This window comes from Pholis gunnellus (genome assembly GCF_910591455.1).
Source record: "Pholis gunnellus genome assembly, chromosome: 6".
NCBI classification, from domain to species: Eukaryota; Metazoa; Chordata; class Actinopteri; order Perciformes; family Pholidae; genus Pholis; species Pholis gunnellus.
In genome coordinates this window covers 23339688-23359863 of record NC_136532.1, presented here as the reverse complement: position 1 = coordinate 23359863, position 20176 = coordinate 23339688, and the positions used below count along the sequence as shown (strand labels likewise).

At 40.7% G+C, this 20176-nt stretch overlaps 1 protein-coding gene across 2 annotated transcripts in view; it reads left to right on the top strand.

Annotated features, from left to right (window-relative positions):
• ksr2 (kinase suppressor of ras 2) overlaps positions 1-20176 on the top strand; it is a gene marked incomplete at both ends in the record, with an annotated part of 81308 nt that overhangs the window by 3035 nt on the left and 58097 nt on the right. The window contains 3 exons of one of the 2 annotated variants that reach the window (XM_079161206.1): positions 8268-8408; positions 8984-9134; positions 19370-19407. In XM_079161206.1, coding sequence (XP_079017332.1) covers positions 8268-8408; positions 8984-9134; positions 19370-19407 — 330 coding nt within the window. The remainder of the gene's footprint in view (positions 1-8267; positions 8409-8983; positions 9135-19369; positions 19408-20176) is intronic. The other variant, XM_079161207.1, reaches the window with a different exon arrangement.

Here is a 20176-nt window from a genome sequence, read left to right as displayed (position 1 = left end):
CTACTTCCAAGTATAGTGAGTCCCCAGGACTATTAATGTCCCAACTTATGTCCCATTTATGATCGATCTCTCCCTCCGTTTCTAACTGCAGGACCCCCATGATCCTGTGATGGTTTTGATATTTGTTGCTGATGTCCGAAAGCTTTAAATGAAGCAGTAACAGCGATTTATGCAGCAGAAACTTCCCTTGTTCACCTGCAACCACAAGTTGTAGCTCCATGTTGAAGTTTTGGATTAATACTGATTTGACCATGCTGTACTGTAGCACTCTTTACAATAAGCTTAAGAAAGAAATAATGCGCAAATTGCTTTATATGCCACTAGGACATCAGGTCATTTGTACTAAGTGTGTGCCCACCAAGTCAAAATAATAGAAACAGCAACATGAATTCAGGTCAGAGTGAGATATTTTGGTATAGGCACGTACTGCTGTGGGCTGTGATTCTTCTGTTGGAACATTCCCCTTGTAAAAATAACGTTTTATCAATACCTGGGCACCAATGCAGCATACGTAATATGGCTTGGGCTACTCGCTCTGGATGGAACTGCATATCAGCTTCATGTATTATTTTGTTTCGTGGGATTTTTCCTCAGTAGAAATTAAATAAACTGAATTATGAACAACAGAAAAGAAACTCTAATTAGAAATGAATGAGAACAAAGGGAGACACGCTCAACAGTTAATTCACGAGTGCAACAAAGGAGTGACTCCTGAGAGCCGTGTAACCTTCCTCAAATCCTCTGAGTTGGAGAGCTTTCAGGTCGTCAGTCCTCTTATTGCCCTTAACGACAAATGAGTTGTCCACCCGGGGTTTATGATGAGGACCACAATGACGTCAGACACACGCAAATCCTTCCTCGTTAACCGGCCCCTGATCATCACCGAGTGCTGTGTGTATGGGGAGATTCCTCTACGACATCGCTGTTTTCCATCTCTCATTATTAACCTAAGGACCCAGATTGTACCACAATCTGATGAAGTGTTGATACTGGTTTCCATTAATACGATTATGCATTTGTCGGCAGTATCCCTTGGATACACTGGAAAGATCCACGTGCACGATGCCTTTTTTTTTTTTTTTTTTTTGGGCTTTTAAAGAGACGCAGACACATGATGGAGCATGTCATGTGATCCAATTATGTAATTTGTGTAACAGAAAAGAGGGCAGGTCAAAACAAGTGTTGATATTCATTTATATTCAAGTGTGACACGGTTTATAATGTATATTTAAAGTGGCATAGGCTGTTGTTTTTTGCTTCAAAGGTGGAAAACATGGTATTTTTGTTTACTGTAGCTCAGAAGGTTAAAGGGTTGATTGTGCTTGAAGCAAACTAGGTCATACAAAGTGTTGTCCGACCACGTCTAAAGGCACAAGTGTGTATACCTGTGGCCACGCTCGAAGGGTTGATGAACAGTCCACCTTTGAAGCCTTCTCTTGTCTGTATTAAACTGCATGATGTCCTGATGTCGTGCAGAAGGGGAATGATGTGCGGAAACTCTCAGAAAGTCTCTCCTTTAAGGCACACAAAAGGAAACGCTACCTTTCTTTCACACCTGTGGCCAATTGAGAGCATGATTGTCACATTTGTTGCCTCTTCTTCTTTTGAATTGACATGGCAAAAACGTTAGCAGACAGTTGTTAATTTACACGTGCAGGAGTTACGGAGCAACATCATCATTCATTTGGAGAGTCGTCTTTCTGGCCACTTTGCGTGTGTAAGTCCAATATTCACATTTATGTTTAGTTCTGTTTTTCGGCTGTTGAATTCTGCACTGTGTTCACCAGCTCTGCTGTTTGGTCATAGCGCTTTTTTTCATTAAAAACAGCTGCCAGCTGTGGCTGAATTCCACCAATTTTAAGGAAGTGTATTACAAAAGAATTGTAGTACAATTGTGATATGTTTCGGCTTTGATATGGTTTATTTGTCCGTCCAAAACAAGTGTGTTCTCTTGCCATTCAACTTTGCCTGAGTATGCCAGAACTACACAGTAGCAATTAGATCATGAAAAACATTTTTTAATGTGTTTTGGCCCCTTCAAGAATATGCTTAGTGCATTGACTAATTGACTGTTCCTTTTTAACATACAAACCAGTTTGGTAGCTAAATTATTAATTTCTACAGTATACTACAGCTTCATGCATATAAATGTGTACATTTTAAGCTACATGGCTTTTAGTTGTGCCTTTTATTGGAGTTGAAGTCACAAATTGCACCAACCTTTGCTGAAATACCCTTTGTTATGCTCTTGAATAAGCTTGAATGATAGTGATTGACTGTAGTTTATCAGAGCAGATAAAGCTGGTGTGGAAGTTAAAGTCTGCTGTACGTTCATTCAGTGTCTCAGTTTCTCTGGATTAACTGGGAGTGTAGCATTTGAGAAGAGGTCAATTTAGCTTACAGTGCCCGTATACTCCCACCTCCTTTTTATTTTTTTTATTTTATTGTTTTAAATTGAAAGAAATTTGGTCTTTTTAATACATTTTGTCCACTTAACTTTTCTTACTTTGGTAAATTTGGGGCCATTTACTGTTTTTATATATTTTTCTATCTGCACTAAAATTATACTGTTACTTTATTTCGTTTGAGATCGCTAGATCCAACCTTGTCCGACCAATGCAGCCATGCAGTTTAAGGCTAGCTTTGTCTTTTTGATCAGAAAACACTGATTGTTTTTGTAACTTGATGGTGTAAAAAAATACAAGCAGCATTATCACAGGGATTCTGCTTCAGTGCACGCAAGGGCAGAGACAGAAGGTAAAACTAATAAAGTGTTGAAAACAGGGAGACTTTTCAGCTTGTGGCTTGCTATTGTTAGCCTGCTAGCCCTTGCAGCTTATGCTTGTGCACCTGCCCACAGTACAGTATGTTCAGTCCCTTCTGGTTTTCAGCAAGGGAGTAAAGTTTGCCTCGCCAAATCTGCTCTGACTGTAGTTTTAGGACGGCGACGCCGCTTGGTGGATGGTGTTACACGTTCGATCAGGGGCATTAAGCTCACATTACCCGAAGGCTTCTGGCCACATTGTCCTCACTGAGCCGGGCTTCTTTAGTGCTCAGTGTAAACAGAACCTTCTCTTCAACAACACATTTTAAGTATATACTCTGTAAAGATTAGAAACTCCCCCTTTTCTCTTTCCTCTCCCTTAACTACTATAGTACAATTCTACATGTTTAGTCAAGTAAAGCCTTAATAACACCTGAGATTGTATTTCTTGAGAACGGCAGCTTTCTCCTTTCAGAGGAGACAGATAATTCACATTAAACATGAAGAATGTAATCAGTTGTCCACCTCCTTTGGAACTGGCTGCAGTGCTCCAGGTCAACCTCTATTTTAGGCGTAGAACGAGTCATTTTGGTGTCTGGTGAACTGTGATAAATCAGAGTTGCTTGCTTGCTGAATGTTAAATGTAAAAAAGAAAGACAACTGTGCCAGAAGTGTTTTTTTTAGAATGGTTAAAAAAATGAATTCTATGAACATGTGGCGGGCCTAATTACATCGTTTTTGTGGGCCAGATCTAGTCCCCGGGCCAGTGGGTCGAGACTAAGAGTCTAGAGTTACACTAGACTTAGATTGTGAAAAAGGGAGACACACTTAAATGACAATAGAAGTATTGATTGAAAAGTCTCTTCAAAAGTTTCTTTCTGTTCTGCTCTCTCCCTCTTTCTCTCTGTCACACTCATCCTCCTTCTTTCATTTGCACCAGTTACTTTATGCTTTGTAATGCTATGTTGTTGCATTCATGCCATAATCCTGTAAACATTAAAGTAAAGTAAAAATGCCAAGACACATTTACGTATGTGTGAATTATGAGACATTGGGCACAGACATGCAGAAGGCCCCACTGCAAAGACACACAGATTCATAGTTGTTTAGTTGGTTGCCTCCTTTGGTGGTTGTTTTGTGTCTCTTTGTAGTTGTTTTGAGTCTCTTTGTAGTTGTTTTGAGTCTTTGTAGTTGATTTGAGTCTCTTTGTAGTGACGCTGTGTCCCCCTATAGTCATGTTGTGTGTCTTTGTGGTTGTTTTTCCCCTTTCGTGAGTAGTTGTTTTGTGTGGTCATGCTCTGTGTGTTCATGTTGTGTCTTTGGTTGTTTTGCTGCTTGTTGTAGTCATTGTGAGTCTATGTAGTCAGTTTGAATGTCTTTGTAGTTTTTCTGTGTCTCTCTGTTGTCTGTTTGTAGTTGTTTTGTGTCTTCTCGTAATTGTTTTACTCTTTTTTGTTTTTGTGTGTGGTTGTTTTGTCTCTTTTTTTTGTAGTCGTGTTGCATCTATTTGTAGTCGTCTTGTGTCTCTTTGTAGTCATTTTGAGTGTCTTTGCAGCTTCTTTGTTTGTCTTTGTCATTTTGTGTAATTTTGTGGTTGTTTTGCCTCTCTTCATAGTGGGCGTGAGGCTCTGTAGTAGGTCTCTTTGCGTGTCTTTGTATAGTTTTATGTCTCTTTGGGGTCATTGTGAGCCTCTTCTTGGTTGCTATATGTATCTTTGAATTACATTTTGTTTGTGAAGGTCAGAGGGCCCTGACACTTTTGTAAGAATATGATATACAATAAGAAGTCAACACATTTAGCCGGGGTAATGTGTGTTTCTCTGTAGGTGTTGACTGGGCAGTCACCTTATTGGGCAGAGCGTTAGTGGGCAGCAGCTGTAGGGTTTTCTGCATTCAGAGGTGACTTGCGAGTCCCTCCTCCACTAGTTTCTACTTTGGTACGCACTGATGTAGGCCAGCACCGTCTAATTTCTAGCAGTCAGTTTGTAGGCGTATGTTTGGAATGGGGCCATCCAAATGTATCATCCTTAAGTCTTCAAGCATCACGTCACCCACTGTGAGCCTGGACATTTTTCTACCATCATTTTCAATCAGACCAATTGTTTCTGCGTTTCACAACAAACAGAAAAAAGCAATTTGTGTTTTTTAAGGGGAGCTTTGTGCTTTATGTCTTGGGGGAGAAAACAGTTAAGGTTAAGCACTTAAACACTGCTCGTGCTGGAGATGCCTCACAGAAGTTCTGGGCAAATGCATGAACTGTTTGTACAGCGTGTAACCCCCCATAAAACCACCACACGCTCTTGTATTTTTGTTTGTGTGCAAGTTAAACAAGCGAGATACAACATGTTAACTAGCAAAGTGCTTTTATTCGATCAAACATTACATCAGTGTTAGTTGCAGACTCGCTTGACTGAGATCTGAGTTTCCTAGTTGTTAATGTATTTATTTAAGATCTATTGAGAATATTAGGTCACATTTAGTCTTTAATAACTTGTATATGTAGACAGAACTTCAAACTTAACTTTATAATAACACTAAAATAATCTTGATTATATATCAAGTGAGCTGTGTTTGTCTCTGCGCCACAACATCAGGACAAGTTCTTGTGCATTTATTATTATTACATGTGTTGAGAGAATATATGTCGCTGTTATTGAATAAATAAAGTACTTGACGTGACCTCACGACACTGTCATGAACCCAGCCACATCCCTCCAAGCACACTGTCATTGCCTCTTTATGTATTACTAGCAAGCACAGATCCACTGCCGGGTCGCTGCACTGTCCTCCTCTCTAAAATGTAATTACCAAGAAATGACACTTCAATTAGCAATGCATTTATTTCAAAATATTATGTTATTTGGGGGTGTTTGGGGGTGTATTTGGTACAGATGAGGAACGTAGTGGCCGACTGGAAATGGGGAGAGAGAGGTAATGAGAGAGAGGTATGTCATGCAAAGGTCCCACGGTTGGAATTGAACTGAGGACGTGTGGTTTCGGTCCCATCCGGTTCGTTCAACACAAGTCTCTGTGTTTTTTTCCTGAAAACCATTTTTGGGGCTTCGAAGCTTCAGAGAGAAATATTCAACAATATTCGAAGCTTCGGCAGGGAGGGTTCACCTGGCTAAATGTTACAGAAATTGTGTTTCCAAAAAGTATATCTCTCTCACACACACACAGACAGACAGACAGACAGACAGACAGACAGACAGACAGACAGACAGACAGACAGACAGACAGACAGACAGACAGACAGACAGACAGACAGACAGACAGACAGACAACCTTCTCTAAAGCATCCGTCGCCTCTCACCCTTCAGTCAGTAAGAGAAGGCTGTCTGTAGATCTGTAGATTGTAAACCTCGGTAAGCTTGTGCATTAAAACGACGGGTGGGAGGGGGGGACGACAGCGACAACACAAGCTGTCAAACTGTCTTCAAACTTGCGGCCGTTATGTTCTTTTTGTACTCGACTTTGCTATTATTGTCTAACAAGAGATGAGGATAAAACTCAAAGGACTTAAAGGATTTTCCTTTTTATTGAAACAAAAACGGCTACAAAATGTGCAATAATCACTTCAAATAAATTACATTGATGGCACATAAAACAGAATTTGCTCACCTTAAGGCCTATAAAATAATACAAAAATAAATGGAATGTAGCCTATGTCAGCATATGACATAAAAGAGCTGCTTTCAGTCTATTGATCTCCTCTGCTGCCTTTCAGTACCCGGGACAGTGCTGAAGCAACACACATACACACACACACACACAGACACACACACACAGACACACACACACACACACACACACACACACACACACACACACACACACACACACACACACACTCTCCCTCTACACACACGCACACACACACACACACACACACACACACACTCTACACGCACACTCTCTACACACAACACGCACTCTACACACAACACACACACTACACACAACATACAAACAATCTCTACACACAACACATACACTCTACACACTCTAACCACAACACACACACTCGCTACACATAACACACACACTTGCTACACACAACACACACACACTCCACACACACACTCGCCACACACACTCGCGACACACAACACACACACTCTCTACACACAACACACACACACTCCACACACACATTCGCCACACACACTCGCTACACACAACACACACACTCTCTACACACAACACACACACACTCCACACACACATTCGCCACACACACTCGCTACACACAACACACACACTCTCTACACACAACACACACTCCACACACACTCCACACACACTCCACACACACAACACACACACTCTCTACATACAAGATACACACAACACGCACACTCTACACACAACACACACACTTTACACACAACACACACTCTCTACACACAACACACACTCTCTACACACAACACACACTCTACACACAACACACAGCGCTAATTGTGATTATTTGGGTAAAGCATATACTGAAAAAAAACGACAACAGCAAAAAAAAGCGGTCGAAGCTTTGAAGCATTTGGGTCGTCTCGGTGTTTTGTAATCTCTCCTTCACCACAGCTGCTCACCATGTTGTTATCTGAGTAAAGAGACACACTCTCTGACCTTTTTAGCAAATGACATGTGACTTAAATGTTTACATGACGGCATAATTTAACGGTTGAGTAACTCAAATGCGTCACTAGGGATTTGGTTTCACTGATAATGTCCTCACAGGATGTAATGTTGGGATAATCAGGTTAATCATTTGTGTGCATTGAAGTGGGCTCATAGAACCTGAAGAAGAGATTCAGAAGCATATAAGAATATTATTATTCTATAATAAATCTCTGCCATAGTTTATCCTACAGTCCTACAGTTTTAAAATAATTAAGCTTTATTAAAATGTCACAGAAATAGTCAAAACGTCAGTGTTTTTTTGTTTTAAATGTATTTTGTATCAATGTAGTTGAACTCCAAAAAAACATGAATGCAGCGCTGTGTCCAGTTGCTGGTTTGAAATCTATCGAGATATCAGTATTTAAATAATTTCTTCTCCAGAACAGTCTTGATTCTTGCCTTGATTTAACAGGATGCAATAGAATTGAATACCTGACAGCGACTTTGTTCTTATTGGGTTTCTATTCATTGTCGGTCTTGTTTGTGATTAAAACAGGTCAGTTCTTCAGGACAGGCCCAGTCTTTGATTGAGAACATATTTCACGTTTTAGTACTAAAAGATGAATCAAGTCAGTTTACTTTTCCAATGATATTCAACTTTGCTAATTAAAGGTGTTTTCATGTTTGCATTTCCCTGGTTTGCATCCGATTTTTCTCTGTTTTTTCATGTTCTACAGTCCATGCAGTTGTACTTTAGACAAACTAACAGAAATCATGAATTATTTTATGTGGAAGATGAAAATGGGACAACAGGGTTCATCAGCATTAAAGAAAGTGTAATGTATTTGCAGCCCTCCCTCACTGTGTCTCTCCCTCTTGTTCTCAGGGGAAGTTGGTGAAGTACTTCAGCCGCCAGCTGTCCTGTAAGTGCAAAGTGGCCTTAGAGGAGCGCAGCGTCGAGCTGGAGGACTTCCCTCGCATCGGCCACTGGTTCCGCATCGTCAACCTGAGGAAGGAGGTCACACAGGTAATATGTCCTGTTTAAAAAGACGCTCATCTTCTCTCCCAAAATTACAATGTGAGAATGCAAGAGGATGTAGCTCAAATCTTATATCTTATATCCTATAATGTACAGATCAGCGCTGTCAGAAAAAAACACCCCCTAAAGATCTGATGCTCATTTTCATAATCATCAAACCATCCGGTGACTGCTTCTGTCTTTTATGGAATTATCTGCATTTGTTATGTAATTGTTCCATTAATGATCTATTGATTGACAGGTGTCGCTGACCATTACAGTCAGCTGTGATGTTAGAAGCTTGTTTTGTTTTAAAATATAGTTTTATATCTCATTTATGGCAATAGATTAACCCAAATCCATGCTTTAAAAAGTAACACAGACAACCCAGCGTTTCTTACAGTCCACGTCCTCTTTCCACTTTTATCTGATGATAAACTGAAAAAGGTTAACATTTTTCTCCACAACTTCTGCCAAAATGCCTCTTTAACTGCAAACCAAGTGTTCCACGTGTTAATCTGAGAGCGTAACAATGTGTGCTGTATCTTATGTCATGTGTTTGCTTATGTGTGTGTGTTGTGCAGGAGATGAGCCCAGGCGAGGTGACCCTGGAGGGCCTGCTGGAGAAGAGCGAGGAGCAGGTGTGTGAGCTGCTGCAGAAGTTTGGTGCCAACGAAGAGGAGTGCGCCCGACTCAACGCCTCCCTCTCCTGCCTCAGAAGGGCCCACCAGCTCGGTAAGGGTCCACCCGAAATACACAGAGATGAGCTCACACATCCACACAAACACAAGGAAAATACGAGTGTCCTTCAGAGTTATCACTATTTACCACTAATACGTGTAAAAGTACATTCCTTAATTTAAAATGATGTTTTTTTTAAATAACCTTTTATCTAGTTTGATGTTATACATTTTGTGCAAGCTAACAAAGATTTTCTCCATGTTCTGCTCGGGTAGTTTCTTGTTGTGGGTGTCGGGTGATTGACAGGAAGTGGAGTTTATTACAATGTAAATACACAATAGACAGAACCTAAATATAGCTCAATGTGGGTAATAATATTACTCTATAGTATTATGTGTATGGTACAAAAAGAAATGCCAGCAGTAATGTATTATGTAAAAAGGACGAACTAAACTATTGGTACAATTCTGGTGGTTTCCCCCTTAAATACAAATCATATATACACTACTTAAATTCAGCTTTGACACTTTATTTCCTTGATTGATGCTGCCGTTGATTATTGCCATTTATTTATTTTTACAAGATAAAACATTGTGTCTTGCTTTAGGTAGACGGTACACCATAGGGAACCCTTATTTATCATGTTTTAAAAAAAAAGAAGATAATTTCTGTCATCAAAATGACATTATTGAAGCAGAGTAACACAATTTGAAGTAAGGACTGTTGTGGAAAATGATCTCTGTTGCATTGAAGGACTTATTTTTGTTAAGTATTTACTGTGGGTATGTTATGCTTCTGACACTATACAGTAGAGAGCTGACAGGACACGAGAGGACATGCAGCAAAAATCTCCAGCCGGACTTAAACTACGGATGTAATTAAATTGCATTTAAAAATCTGCAGTTAATATTTGCAATTGATAGCAACACATTACATTACATTTCAAAACTAAATTCTTAAAATTGTTTTTACAGGTGTGTTCACTTATTGTTGTCAAATATTTGCAATTAGATTTGTATAGAAACTAAAATACTAAATGGTTACCTAGAAAGGGAATCAATCTGAAAACACAGTATGGTTCAGAAACTGGCTTGCAGTAATGTAAAATATTTACAATTCATAGTTAATGAGCCAAAACATTCAAAGACACTGTTGTGACGCACAACATGAGGAAGCAGAAGGGTGCTTGTTTACATCCGGCTATATTTAGCAACAACAAACAATTACCTCATTACCCTGCTCCAGACGAGACATGTATACATGCGATGACGTCATTTCTTAATGAATTCAGAAAAGGAGAATTGTTTTTTAATATAGAGATGACAAGATTACAAATTATTATTTCATGACACAAAGAAAAGAGCAACGTTTATTAGTGATCTGTGACGTTATCTTTGAATTCTTCAAAACATTTATATTTATTTATGATGTCTTTGTTTATGGACTATGAAATCAATACTAAAATTGACAGCCGTCATCAGCTGTAGTTTGATGCATGTTGTGCATTTTTATAACATAAAGGTAAACATTCATAGGATTTAACAAAAAAACACCAGCTCATTTCTGATTCCAGTCAGAAAGCTTTGCCGTATTTAACCCGGCATTCATACAGTTTAAAACCATTTCCAACTGTTTGATTGTCATATGTTAGTCAGTCCTAGAGATGAATGTTTAAATACACAGAATGCTCAGTACTGTTCATGTATCTGTAGGTGGCACTGTTGTCTTCACATGTTCAGCCACGGTAGTTCAGCGCTGCTCTTTATTCTCAACAATCTGTAAATTAAAGTGAATCACTTGTGTGCCAGACGGTTCATGTTTTTATCAGCGATCAGACGCCACCTGTTTAGAGCAACAGCTTTCATGGTGTCGATGAATACCTGCTACGTTATTATAAATCGTCATTACAGCAATCATTGGTAGCAATTCAAAAGATTAGTGGGGTTTCTACATCAAATTCCAGTGTCACAGTCATGTGACCGTGTGAAATAATCAGTAATGTCTTATGTCAAGGAGGAACCCATGTGTCTGCATGGAAAAGTCTGCAAACTCACTTTAACAGTTTAAGCTTCTGTCTTTAATGAGTCAAACTGTGGAATATGAAGCAGAAAGTAGTATGTCTGATGGGTTGATGCTCTTTTGCACGTTCAACATTCTGCAAATTAGAAAAAATGCAAATAGACACAACTCCAGTGTATGAAGAAACATGAAGTCACTCAGCATTTAGAAGAAAGAGCTGCAAATACAGAAGCTCACAACACAATGGAAGAGGACACTAAAAAGTGATGCACACGGCTGGGACACACTTGTTGTTGCCATAATTTGTCATTTATGAGATTAATGTGTCGGTCAATGTGTTCGCATTATTCAGATATTATAGCTTGATAATTAACAAAAGGCGGACGCTACGTTAACAGCGGATCAATTATCTGCAATAATATCGGAATCATGCAATCACAATGTTTAAATAAGCAAACTTTTTTAAAAATGTAAGATCTGTTCCCACATCTCGGATGAGCTCTAATCAGCCAGGCTCAGTGGAAACACCCGAGGATGTGCCGGGCCTTTAACAGCCCTTTAATGCACCTATTTACTCTATTATCCTGCAGGGATGCATGTGTTTTCATCCATAGAGACCCACTGTAATTAACACTGACAAAAACATTAAAGTCACATGTTTTGTAGTGCAAAAAAGGAACAAGTTGCTGTTGTAGAAGTTTAAATCTCAGTAATTGAATATTCCTGTTTTAAAATAGAGTTGATGGTTAATGCTGTCCACAAGGGAGCATACTGTAAAGGACAAAGTAAATGCATTGACTGCATTTCTATACTGCTTCATAGCCCATTTACACACACACACACACTCGCATACCGATGGCAGCGAGCTACCATGCATGGCCTGACCATTGCAAGCAATTTAGGCTTCAGTGTCTTGCTCAAGGACACTTTGACAAGTGGGGAGGACGAGCTGGGGATCGAACCTCTAACCCCTGTGATTAGTGGACGACCCAGTAAACTATATACAAATGTTGGTGTTGTTTCTTTAGCAAGTATTTTGGAGGGGCTTAAATTGCTTTATTGGGCCAGGTGTCATGACGCCATGCGTGTGTGTTCAAAAATGAGGCATTTTCTCTCCTATTTTGTCGCTTAAAACCACATTTCTGTTGTAAAAATCTTTGTTTTTTCCACCATTATGTTAAGTCAATTCAAAGATGGTCAGTCTATTTAAAAAAAAATATTTTGTGGCTTTTACAAGACTGTGGACTTCCTCAAGGCATTTGCTGTGATGCCACAGGTGCATTTCTTTTGTTTCGTGGTTGCACACCAGGTGGCGGTACAGACCACACTTTGTTTTCAGTCTGGGCTTTTGCAATGATACAAATGAACCAGAAGGGGGCAGTAGAACATCACCACAACTGGGCTGTTTTAGAAACAACCTTTTGTAAACCCGTTTGATAACATATCTGTTTCTCCTCCACACACACACACACACACACACACACACACACACACACACACACACACACACACACACACACACACACACACACACACACACACACACACACACACACACACACACACTGTTCTCTAACAGATGTCCTTTCAGACGGAAGGCTCTGCTGAATAATTAACCAAATTAACTTGATGAGTAGTTTTTCTTCAATGTGCCCTTAACAAAACTGTATTTATTATAAGAGTGTTTTATTAGAGGAGGTTTAACTTGGCTGTTCTTCAAAGCGTTTTTTAAACATTTTTTTTTACGTGTTGAAAAAGGATTCAGGCATTCAGACGAACAGTCTTTTAAAGCTCAGCCCTAAAAAAACCCCGGCTCTTTGTGATTCTGCAGGTACCCAGCTGGCCTCTCGAAATATTCACACCTCTCTGCTGCTCATTTGCTGGAGTTGCTCGCCACCTGTGTGCTTCTCCTACTTCCTCCCTTTCTGTCTCATCGGCATGAGTGGGGATGGAGGCGGTTGTTGTTTTCCCAGAAAGGCGGACAGCCAGGCAGGCGTCCTCTGGCAGAGTCTGGAGTCCGTCAGGGGGTCCCAGCCGCCCATGCCTCAGTCCAGCTGGGTTCAGACCAGTCAGGCCTCATGGCGTCTCTGGAGACCAGCTCTCTTTTTGCCGTCACTGTCTAGGACTTTGGCTGTATTCACACTCCCCCCCCCCCCCCCAGTTTCCTCTTGCACCTGATTCCGAATCAGAATGAGGGGGAAATAATCCAGTTTGGAAATGGCAATAACTAAATCTTATGTCATTTGTCTGATCTGGACCTTCATAACCTGATGCTCCACAGCCTCCCTCACATTTAGTGGCATAAAGTGGCTATGACCAGCCTGCCTACGACAACTATAGCACAACCAGCTTCTTCTAGATAGAACAAGCTGCTAACTGTCTTCTTCTTGAGGCGCCGACCCGATGCCCCCTCACTACAATCCTGAAATAGAGAAACACTGTATGAACGAGTTATCGGCAGCTCTTTCCTGTAGAATTTGCAGGAAAATTGTTTCCTAACAGTTCTGTCATCTTTCTTTAGCCCTTTAACAGACATTTTGAAATGTTTCTTAGCATCTACATGTCATTTCTAGCAGTTACAGCCAGTATAGCTGAGCATGAAGGTTCATTCTTGATCTGGGAAACAGTAGCGTGGCCGAAACAAAAAACCTTAACTCACGGTAGTCAGAAATGATCTGTTGGGAACGGCCTTCATGATCCATCTCTGGCCTTTCTGACTGGTTTTAAATTTGAATCTGGTGTTCTCAGACAGCTTGTCTGTTCCCTGTGAGTATTCCGGCGCTGTCCGTGGTCCTTACCGTTGACCTGGAAAGTGTTTCTTACTCCAGTTTTCCTCACAGGGGAGTTGCTGTCTTTTAAGGTGCAACAGCAAAGATCCTAAGGTGTTAAAGCGCTGACTCCTTGTGACTTGAAGACTCTGGTCTCACCAGGACGTGTATCTGGGGCTCCCTGTTGGTTTAAGCAGTGTCCGTTCTGGTTCGAAGAACCAAAACCGGTCACAGCATCGACTAGGACTGTCGCTTGTTGAATGATTCCTCGCCAAAATGCTCACATTACTTCTTAGATTTGTTGTCATGACTATCCGTACGGCACAGCTATAGTTTTATGTCCCATCTGTATAAAAGTTTTATTTTTAATATAAAGAAACTATTTTTTGTAATCAAGAGGGGTTAAAGGGGGGGTGGGTTGAAGATAATGGAGGCGACCTGACCCACAAAGAACATCTTTGAATAGAGATATGGGTTATAATCTTTTATTGTTCGTCATTTTATTCGCTTGTTGCCTCAACCGTACTCCCCTCCCCTCACTCCGCTCTCCCATCTCTGGCTCTCCAAAGGCAGGGGTCTGGCCACAAAGAGCCACTAATGGGCTCTCTAAAAAGGGGGCCGGCTGGAGATGTGTGAATGCACCACGGCAACACCGCCACCACACGGAGCGGTGCGAGGCACTTTCAGCCGAGAGAAATACATGCTGTGTGGCAGCGTTCTTCATATTCTGACCCAGATGGAGCTCCGAGAGGGAGATATGTCATCGCTGTGTGTGTGTGCATGTGTATATTTATGTATATGCGAGACTAAAAGGCATGCATGTATTTTTAAAGGTTACACCGCCACATGAGAGCGTCTCGTACCTATACACTGCTTAGCAAAAAGCAGAGGATGTTCTTGCATCTTGAGTCTTTTTAAAGAGTTTGTATTTTTCTATTAGAAATCTGGAGGTTGTTGCAAAAGTACAGATATATTCAACCATCATGAATAAGAAGAGCACAGAAGAGGATTTACAGATTTATGCCACATGTTTTTTGTTTTGTTTTTTCCCCCAAAGAAAATATGTTGATCCAGTTTATGAGTCATCAGGAATTATGTTAAAATTGGCAGACATGGACATTCATATAGACTTTACAGTCTTGGCAGTTCTATACATCACATAAGCGGAGCAAAAGAGAACACAAGGAGTGAATGTATGTTGCTCGGTGGTGTAATGGTGGAGGAAGGAAACTAATGCAAGTTAATAGAATGTTTCACTACAGGCTCTTGGGATTGCGGTCCACGAGTCGCGATGAGGATGAGTCATACGATTCAGAGGCAGCCGGTCGGTCCTTTGTGCTGCAATATACACACATTATCCAGCCCGCCCCTGTAGACAAGTCCACACACACACACACACACACACACAGACAAACATTTTCACAAGGACAATTTCTTGAATATGAGTTCAGGCTTGATCAGGCTAATAGTGTTGATCTTTGCTTAGCACACGACAGGTCTCCTCGGTGCCTTAGCTTTAGTAATCTTTGATAGCAAAAAGGAATGTCCCCGTGCCCTTCTGACAGCTTTACATGCGTACAAACACCTAATTGGCTTCAAATGCCATCATCAGGAAAAGGGGACGAAGAAAGGCAGAGGAGAGGGAGGCACAGAATATATGAGAGAGAGAGAGAGAGAGCAGATCGGGGGAGAGGGAAGGGAAGTGAGGGAGGCATGTGGGGGAGGAAGGACGCGGAATAACATGAGAGAAAATTAGGGTGAGGAAAAAGAGGCAGTGACGACAGGAGGTGAAGAAGAAACGTTGTCATGTCGAGAACAAAAGAGCAGATGCAACAGGGAAGGAAAACGACCAGGAGAAGCATTGACCGAACCCCCAACACCCATCTTCCTGAACACCCCTGGGTGGTCCTTCTTGGCCGTTTACTAATTAGCAGATTCTAACGTAGAGTCCCACTGATTACACTGCAAGAACGTCTATAAACCCTCAACTTAAAAGAGTGGAGATTAAAGAGGGACACTGCAACTATTGAACGCAAAAGAATCCTGTTTACTCTGGCAGCAAGATAAACCAGCTAGTGTCCTGGTGGCATTTCACTGCCATTTAGCCCAAAGAAGCAACACCTCTAGAGGCAATTAGTCCAATTATGAATTCTCAAAGCCCCACCGCGTGTTTAAAGATTGTGTCATTAATGATGTCGCTTTTGTGCCATTTGCATTAATCCCCGCAGAGGAGAAGCTTAACGCGTCAGGTGCATTGTTTGGTTTCGACAGTTGATGCGGAGATGCAGGGGTTTTCAGGCGACAGGAGAGAACGGAGGATTGATTATGATGCGACTCCAAAATTACCTCTGAAGTTATGCAAAGAAATGCAAACAGCATTTGCTAATACCAGTGTTGTGGTACTCTGGGTCTCGAGAAGAGAGATCCACCGATGCCGATACTGAGAAAGAGATTGCCGATCGAAACGGTTGCGTCGGTCACATTTACACACCTGAGCCGCCGCAGCTTGACAGTATTACGTCGGCACAGACGGTAACGTCAGGTGGTGACATTTGGGTGCTTGCTCAAAGCGTCATCATTTGTTGTCAAGTATGAATTGGAATTCGTTATAATATTAGTTAAATATTACTTGAAGCATCTTAAAAGAAAAGTAGCAATAAAGTAAAAGAAAAGTAATGTTGTAATGTGAATTCAGCAGCAATAGATAAACATAAATGTATTAAAAAGTTCTGTCGAAGCCCTGCGTGGAAAGTAACTTCTCAAACTTTGCTTTTTAACAAGCACAAGCCCCACAAATTAACTTAAGGAGAGCTTGAGATCACGTGAAACAAGAAGATTCACAAGTCAAGTCTTGTTACTATTTCACTGGAGCAGTTGCTAAGATACTAGTGCAGTTGATGAATTGATTCATTACTTGAAGCAACAGTTTCATGAGTGTGATTTAAAGTTCATTGCTTCCCTTGCAGAGACATTTCACTTGGGTTTCAGCTTGATACGCGCTGTCAAAGGCATTTTTGAAAGCGGCGCATGCAGGAAGATAATTACCAAAGGGAAGCGCATCATTTAAATCAAAGGTTATTGGTCGACGTTTTCAAAAAAACTATCTTGCTAATTCTGAAATTGGACAGTGCAAATTGGCAACTCGTATGTCAGGTGTTAAGACACTCTAGACTGGACGAAAAGCAACCAGCTTTTCTCTTGCCTCTCATCTGTATTTGGAATCTTGGTGGTTTGAACCCTTCAGCGGCCGTTGATTAGTTTCAGTCGTTCACGCGGGGTCAAGACAAACTTTTACATTTCTGAGGAGCTTGTTGTGGTTTTAGTTCTGCTAATAAAGGAGGCTTGATTGAGCATCCCCCCTCGTCTTTCTTTACATGTGGACGATCGTGGGGGCCCTCTCGTCCCTTCTGCATCTCGATGTCTCCCCGAAGGGGTTTTTAGGGTTGAAGATGGCGGCCTCTTAATGCGGGTTCAGGCACAAGTGTGAGCTCGGTCCTCAGGCAGCCACACCGAGAGCAGAGCGGCAGCGACGGCTTCACTCGAGAGACCCTACTGGCTAATATCCATAGGCTTGAAGTACAGTTGTCCACAAGGAGCATATATTCCAGAGACTAATCCTTGTAAATGTGATATGTGGTTTCTGGAGCATCAGTCAATGTAAAATATAATAATGTGGCTACATTTCTTCAAACGTAACTTCTCACGTTTTCCATTTCACATTATGTACTTTCGACTTTTCACACAAACATATTTGGTGCAGAGGATCGATATCTATGTGCCATGCAGTGTTGACACCCGGAGAGACAACACCAGGTTCACTGATTAGAAAAATATACTTCAGCCAGAGAGCAGAAATATCATAGTCTTATTTTTAAACATTGGTTTTATAGTGTTCTGTTTGGGTTACATTTTTCCACACCCCTTCACATGTGTTTGCTCCTGTTTGGTGGATGTGTCGTATGTAAAACTACAGAGCCACAAATTAGGAGTTGCCGCTGATTTTTGGCCTAAACTGACTGTTGTCCTAAAGAAACCCTCGTGGGTTTGTTCGATTTCTGTATCTTGCTTTGAAAGCTCGCAATGGACGAGTAACGGCTGATTTGTGAAGTTGAAATGAGGAGTTATCTCTACTCAACTTTACATTTAATTTACAGTGAATAAAAGTGACTCCTGTCATTCAGTGTGTGCCAGGCAGACAGCGATCGAATATTAATTTTCATATTGAAATATCATTTTTTTACTATTCACATATAAACTAATTTAGAATACTGGTTGACAGCCGTGCATTGTACTGCTTTAACATTGTTGGACTCACGATGGACGGTTAAAAAAATATTTTAAGTTTTGTATTTTTTTTCATTGCCAAAGCCTACAGTTCCCACAATGCAATTCGGTCGCCGATAGTGCTGCAGAGTGAGGTGACAATTCTCCCTTTCACATTACTGTTCATGCAGTCATGTGACCCATTGTTAATACAGAAATGTACAGTTTAAACAGCTTAAAGTTTTCTTCTGTTTACCATTAGCGGTGTGAACCTTTCACTTTACTAAACAACCCCCTGTTCTTTTTGTGACGCAGCTGCTTATTGTCTGTACTTATGATTTATGATTCAACCAGAACACTTAAATGCCCGAGTGCTGATATTTACTTTTACCTCAGAACAACGGATGTCCAAAGTCCTCCCACTTTGCTATTCTATTCAAGAAGACAACACGTGACATAACCTTTTCTTTTAAGGTTCTCTGAGAATCAGTCAAAGAACTACATTCATTTGCTGCAGTATTAACAATTATTACACCCTGCCAGCCGCAGGACATTGACGACACCGCTGTTAATACAAACTGTTTCAGTAGCGCTAAACATAACGCTAAACATAACCTTTGGTCTTTTTTTGGGAGGTTTAAATAAGAATTTTTAAAGTGTATTTAAAATAATAAAACCAGACCCTTGAAAATCCCTGTATTTTATGTCCCTTGTGTCTTTGCAGTCGTCTCTTCCCGCAGCTCGTCGTTCCTCGCGGCCTCTTCTTCATAACATTACAGAATAGGAACGGCCGCTGGCTTTTTCCCCCCCATCTAGTTTATCAACTCCACCGGGACCTTTTTATGGGAGATATTTTCCGGGCTTCATTTGATGTTGCTGGTGTTGATATTGTGTTTGAAGTTGCTCATAGTTCCTCAGAGACATTAAAATAATGACACAAAACAAAAAAAGTGAAGTGTTGTTGACAGAAATTTGCATTTAAAAATGTGACTCGGCGGTCAATAGCAGTTTTTGAAGATTGTGAGGTAAATGTTGCCCAGAGTCATGTACGAGATGCTGCATCTGCCGAGATGCACCCAGGATCAATTCCACCAACATTATGTTTTGTTTTGCTGAACAGCCTCATGGCGATACATAACTGCAGATGGAAAGACAAGTAGGATGCTGCAGACTTTTTCAGCTGTGTGTCTGCCAGATCAATAAACACATTCTTATTTTTTTTTTTGTCTCTTTCTGAAGAACAACTTGAGGAGGATAAATTGCACAGTAATGGAGGTAAAGTATTGTCATCTGAGTTCAAAAAACACTCATTTTGGCTGCTCACCTTCAATTTTTGTGTCTCTCTCTCTGTCTCATTCAACAGAAAGTTTAGTTTCGGTAGAAGTCGGCTTGTGTTATGACTCATGTAGCTTTGACCTGTTCTGTTTTGGTGCAGTCCTCCATTTATCTCGTTCTCTTGCTTCATCCATTCATGCTTAATCTGCTCCACATCAACGTATTTGAACACCACTGCGCTACATGTTCCCATCAGATAACAGCGGAGTTAATCTTCATTACCTAAATTGAGCATATTTGCTGGTTCGAGAATACCCGCCGCTGCTCTTACTGCTGCAATCAAGAAGTAGAGCTAATGGGTGTTTTAGTATCAATTGCATGACAAGAACCACTTTAGTTTAACACGAGACACCATATTACACAAAAGTGTTCCCCCAAATTATGAAATAACATATTTTCTCACTCACCAAAGTGGTATTCAGACTTTGAGATGTTATCCAATGAGATATCTACAATGGTGATACTAATTCAACAGCAATGCTTTTATTTCATAAGAACAAGGTTTCAATAGTTTTCATAGGGACTAATTCTTCAGTATAAAGTAGTTCCAATGAAAGTTATGAGGTTAATGGATTCTACATTTCCTGGGAAATTGTTGCTGGAAATGTTGCTGTTTATTTTTAAGATGGCATTTTTAAAAAGCTGTGAAGGTTTACGGAGACGTATCTCAAATCACGGGCAATTTCAACCAAAACTATATGCATGGATAGA